The sequence below is a fragment of the Odocoileus virginianus genome, unplaced genomic scaffold (genome assembly GCF_023699985.2).
Source record: "Odocoileus virginianus isolate 20LAN1187 ecotype Illinois unplaced genomic scaffold, Ovbor_1.2 Unplaced_Contig_7, whole genome shotgun sequence".
NCBI classification, from domain to species: Eukaryota; Metazoa; Chordata; class Mammalia; order Artiodactyla; family Cervidae; genus Odocoileus; species Odocoileus virginianus.
Genome location: NW_027224324.1, coordinates 1,920,764 through 1,926,763, shown reverse-complemented (window position 1 = coordinate 1,926,763; position 6,000 = coordinate 1,920,764). Strand labels below are relative to the sequence as shown.

Sequence of the window (6,000 nt, the reverse complement as noted above, 5' to 3'; positions counted from 1 at the left end):
TTTCAAACTCTAAAGTTCCTCTGAATAATTTTTCATTTGAAGTCACTCTTCATTTGGCTTTTCAGGATATAAAAATCATAACTTTTCCAAGTTTATTAGCAACTTAAATGAGCAATGCATATGTCCTTTCCAGCAGTAATCCTTTGATACATGTTTTAAAAATTAATCTAAACATTGATTATAAAGTATTTTAACTAGGAAAATCACCCACTGTATACTTTTTAAAAATAGATCCTAAATAGTTTTAGGTTAAAACAATTGACTAATGATGTTACAGCCTCAGTTTGTGTGCACATGCAAATCTAGATTGGAATAGTTTCTGTCTTAAAAATAATAGTATTTTTTTTCCTTACAAGTTTGAAGTTGTCAGTTAAGGTTACACACACATTCTTAAGGAAATTTGAAATGGTCTGTAAGAACGAGTTGCTTTGAAATCATAAATACGAAAAAATTTTTATTTCCTTTTGGAAAACGATCCTTAAATTACTCCCCCCTCCCAAGAATTGGTGATTTATATTCTAGTAAGCATTTTGGAGTCAAAGCAATTTCACTACTTACTTGTTTTGACTATGAGAAATTTCTTTTCATTTCTCTGGTCTTCAATTTATTTTTGAACCTAAAAAATAAGATACTGAACTTGAATGAAATTGTCCTCAAAGATCCCTTCTCCTCCATGATACTATGGCTGTCCTTGGGATTCTAAATGCCCTGTTCTCAATATAGCTATTCTGGAGCTTAATGGAGAAAAGATGGTGCTTTCATATTAGCTATGTTCTAGTTCTTTTATTAATTAAGAACAAATTTTCCTTTCTTGTCCTCTGTTCACCTGAATGCTCTTAAAATCTAAACACATCAGGAAATAAGAGAGCTTTATTTTTAATAGGTTTCTCTCTTCTTTTATGAGTGATAGAAGTTTCACAATGTGTATTTAATTTTCCTATAATTTTTAAAAAGGAAATTTCACTGGGACCATGAAAGAATTTTCTGATATATCCAGACTATATAGAAACCACCATTCCAGCTGGCTGAAAAGTAAAGGCTTGGTTAAATTGACTTGGCCTGGTTCCCAGGCCTTTAGCAATATCTGAGAGTTAAGCCCATCACCTTCAGAAGCTGCAATAACTCTTTGATTCACTGTAGTCCCATTTAGCACATTGCTCTATACTAACATATTTGTGAATAATATGAGAAAGTTGATTCTCCTTCCAAAGTCACTGAATTTATAACAGGATAGAACATCTCTGAGACAGTGTCAGTTTTAAAGTTCTTTCAAGTTGGTTAGTTACATAGCCATTGGGGAGGTGTTCTTTCTTCCTTTTTAAAAGTTATTTCAGGTATCAAACTGTTTCATACAAATATGATATATTTTGTTTTGATACCTTAACACTCAGGAATTAGAGGACACATTTTTAGGGGGGATGTTTTCTACTAATGAGGTCTTTTCATAAAGACCACCACTTTCACTCCCCAAGCCAAGGTGATTCTGTACTCCATAGGGATGCTGCTCCTGCATGCCCACCATGTGAAAGGTGGTCCAGCAAGTAGGTGAAAGGTTGTGGTTAAGGAATTACACCTGCCCCACTTGTAGTTACAGACACATTTTATAATTTAGAATCACAGATTTCTACAAAAGACAATGTCATATGATAGAAGGTATCCTGTAACATCATCTTATCCAAATCTACCACACCTAATTTTATAAATAGGAAAGAGGGACAATGGGAAGTAACAGGTTTACTCGAAGCCACATAGCCTAGTTGACTTAAATCCCAGACTCTTGTGAATCCTCATGACACCTCATTCGTAGAACCTGTGGAGTGTGAAACTATCTAAAACTGCCCCTTGTGCAGAACTTTGATAAATGGTTTCTATTATGATTTGCCTACATTTTACCTTATATCTAAGTTACTTCTTAAAGATTCATGAATTATCAAAGCTAAAAGTATGAGACCATTGATGTTACAAAACAGTTGCTTCCAGTTTCCTCATTGCAGTCCTAACTGATGGTTGCTCCACTGCTTCCACTAGAAATCAAAACAGTTATTTTGCTAACATTCAAGCAGTTGGAAAATTCTGTAATATCCCAATTTTTGTACTTAAAAGAGATGCTTATTTTTAAAATAGAGGTAATGTATTTTAGGTCATTAAGGAATATTTCTCAAGCTTGTCCTTTTAAGTCTATTGGCGTGCTTTCAAGTCTCAACAGCCAGCTCCTATTCAAAATCAAAATACAAGTTGCAGTAACTCTCTAATGTCCCAATAACTTTAGAGAGATGCAGCATGCCTTCTGTTAGAAAAGGGTCAAATCTGGTGCCAAATTACATAAAGGCACAGTTTTGGGGACAGAACAGAAATTGAATACACCAAGGTTGCCACTTAGGAAAATGATCAGTATATAATCTAATATCTTTAATTTTATATACATGAATATAATGTATGTCAACTTTGTACATGAGATACATATAGTATTTAAACATTTTACTCAACAGATAAGAATTTACAATAACAATATAACTGACTAAAGAGCTGTCCACTTAATATACTTAGATCTGTACTTTAACAGGAAAAGAATTTAATAGTTTACAATCATAGAAACATGGACATTTAAAACAAGACTTTATAAAATAATTTATATATATATATATATATATATATCCTAGCATCTATTGAGAGGAATGATTTTCATTTGTGGCTGTGTGCAATGAATGGCATATTTTAAATTTTTAGGTAATAAAATAATTTAGAAGCAGTTCATGCAGTGGTCAAAGCAAGGGATGGCAGTTCCTTCAAGACGTCCTCTCTCTCTGACATCAGCGGACATCAGACACACACGCGGTACCACTGGGGCACGCTAGAACAAGTCTCCTCCAGCAATCAGTTACATAAACTCCATCATACACCCTATGATACCCTCCCTTCCACAGTACAAGTATAGGTCACAACTTCTCTTAGCTGGGGGAGCAGTAGTCAGTTTCTACTTAATGCGGCTCTGTCTCTCCTGAAGTATGTGATAAATCTCCATACAAGGTGACTAACAGAACTTTCTGGTTTTCACAACTTTACTCTGATACTTCACCGAGTGCCCTCCATGTCCTGTGACATAAACATCCAGCAGGTAAGATTTCCCAGGCTGAAGGCCTTTAATTGTTTCTGTGGTCACGGCTTTTTGCAGGTTCTGACTGTGGAAATATTTACAGAGGACCTTCTCTGATTTCTTCCTCGTATCCGGGCCCAGGCACTGGTTTTGCTCTCTTTTCTTCTGGTCTTCATTGTAATTATCATCCACTTCCTTTTTGTAGATGCAAAACTTGTTCCTTTCCTGGGTGCCTAGCCAAGCCACTGTGACTGAAGTACAGGTGCGGAGCTTGTCGAAAGCCTTGATGCGCCTGTCCTCAGGAAGAGAGGGAAACGACTGCTTGCTGGGCCGGGTGGTAGCCAGTATTTTCAGCATAGATGCACCCTTCTTGTTTCCCTTCAGTCGGATGAGATACTTGGCTTTTGGTTTGCCTCTCAGCTGAAACTGCCGAATGCCTTCCACATTCTGGGACAAAAGGAGCTTCCCATCTCTTCTCACTTGGATTTGGACGGCGTCCAGACAAGAGTGAACGAAGAAGGTGACCTTCTGGTGAGACGAGACTGGGGCAAACCGTAGAAACTTGGCCCCCTTCCTCTTAACGAACACGTCAGTGACTTTCCCGTCCTTCAGCTCCACCGTCTTCTGTCTGGCTTCCTCCTTGGTCCTGGCAAAGGTGCCCAGGTAAGCCGTGCTCATGTTGCTGTCGCTGTTGGCCACGAAGACGTCGAAGTAGTACTGCGTGTCGGGTTTCAGATCCGAGACCGTGAAGATGTTCTTGTTTCCTATGCAGACCTTCTGAATGTCCGCCCTGGGCCTCGAGTGCGCCTGCCGCCCTAACTTGGGGGAAGGCTTCGGCAGGAAGCTGCGCTCCTTCGCTGAGCTCTCCGCAGCAAACCCGAAGTGCGCAAAGTCGAAAGGGCTGAAGTCCAGGCCGGGCTTGGGGGCGAGCATGAAAGCATCGTCCGCACTCAGCCTGGCTTCCACCGCGCAGAGACTTTTAAAGTTGTGTTCTCTGCTGATGACCACGCAGTACTGGACCGGCTGCTTCAGCACAGAGGCGGTGGGGCTCGGCTTCCAAGCCAAGGTAACCGTGGTGCGTCCCAGAGACGTGACATCAACTCGCGGGTCGTAAGGCAGGTCAGGGTAGGGCTGGTCAGACTCCGGAGTTGTGGTGGCATACACTTTGAAATGCGTGTCTTTCTCTGTTGAAAGAAGCTCCAACTGATATAAACCAGATGGAGAACTAGAAGATATGAAATACTCCACGTCGTTCCCTTTGTAGGAGAAAAGCTCCGTGCCTTCCTCATTAATGATCTGCTGCTTCTGCTGATCCAGAGGCTCTGGATCACCTAAAAGACACAGAAGAGACACAGTCTACATGTCAGGACATGTGCACTACCTTAAATGGTGTTTGTAAAACAATTCAATTTAGTTTTTATCCATTATAAAAAAAATACATGTTCCTGTAGAAATTTGGGAGATACAAGGAGATAAAAAGACTATCCATTAATATATGATCCTTTATTAACAGTTATTTATTAACAGTCCTTTATTAACAGTTTGATTTCTCTCAGGTTTTCTTCTACATGCTTCATGCAATTGATACTATTCTGTTTTTCTCTGTAACTTTATAACATTATCATGTATATACATATCTAGAGAAACCTCCCTTTTTCTCAGTAATTATTATATAATAGAAATAATAGTTGTTAACTTTTGAGCATTATAATAATGCTCTTATATATGTAAGGCTTTCTGATTTTAAATGATTTCTTCAGAATAGACTCCAATTAGTGGAATTTTTAGGTCAGAGGCTGCAAATCTCTTACAGACTAATCCCTACTGTCAATCTGCTTACCAAAAAGATTCTACCAGTTTGCACTTGGACGGCTAGCCATTTCACTAATTTCACTTTTGTTTGTAGGATGGGACAGTCTCATTAGAACATAGGTTATAAAGCTCCAGTAAGAGGATATAATTTTCAATGTGTAGAACACTTGCCCAGGAGGAATGAAGGGAAAGCATTGAAACTAAAATGTTTTCCTTTGTTTTTGTTACTGTTAATATCAGATATCACACAGACATCAACGTGCACATAAGTGAGAGGATCCAGAAAATGACTGCATAGCCCGAGTGAAGTAGATGGTTTCCAACTGAGCACCGCAGGTTGAGTGAGGTGTGTAGAATTTCATGGCCCTAAATCATGTGATGAACACAGTCGTCACATGACTATTCCTTTTCTCTACCTGTCTTATCACTCCCCATATGCTCTTTCAATATTTTCCTAAGTACAGTTCCCCCATTACTGTAGATATCCAGCTTGCTAACATCCTGTCACATCATCAATCTCAAGCCTTACTTAAAGCTAGGATGCCTTTGCCCCTTAAGCGGGGGGGAGGGGCATGGGCAGCATCAACCCAGGGCCTCAAACAGACCCTACTCATTTCTTTGTACTCATTATTTGCTTTCCATCATCTGAATCTTCCTTAAATGCCTAACCTACTCCTCCTTCTGACTTTCTTTTCATCCTGGACTTCGAGGCGGTGCTAAACGCCCTTCTGTTCTCTCTTCCTATCTACCCTTTACTCCCCAGAGATCAGATACTCTCATCCTGGTTGCATATTAGAATTACCTACAGGGGCTTTTAACATACCAATGTCCAGATCACACACCAAGGCATTTAAATTACAACCTCTGAGGCAGGATCCAGCATCTGAAGCCCCACTGGTGATTCCAAGGTTCAGGCAGGACTGCAAACCACAGCCAGGGAAGCTAATCTGAACCTCTTGCCTTTCCCTGCCCCTTCAGTCCCCACACCTGTCTCTCTCAACCATTTTTTTTTTTTAACCAAATCACGGTCATCTGATGTCATCCCCACTTCCCACATCTCCTTCCTCAATGCCCAACTTCTCCTATGCATCCAT

The 6,000-nt window shown here is 39.7% G+C and overlaps 1 protein-coding gene across 2 annotated transcripts in view; it reads right to left on the bottom strand.

Moving 5' to 3' along the window:
* Positions 1–2,388: 2,388 nt before the first annotated feature.
* NDNF (neuron derived neurotrophic factor) overlaps positions 2,389–6,000 on the bottom strand; it is a 40,855-nt gene continuing 37,243 nt past the window's right edge. For both annotated transcript variants that reach the window (XM_020916550.2, XM_070463858.1), the window contains exon 4: positions 2,389–4,425. In XM_020916550.2, the coding sequence (XP_020772209.1) occupies positions 3,032–4,425 (1,394 nt within the window). In that variant the 3' untranslated portion in view covers positions 2,389–3,031. The remainder of the gene's footprint in view (positions 4,426–6,000) is intronic.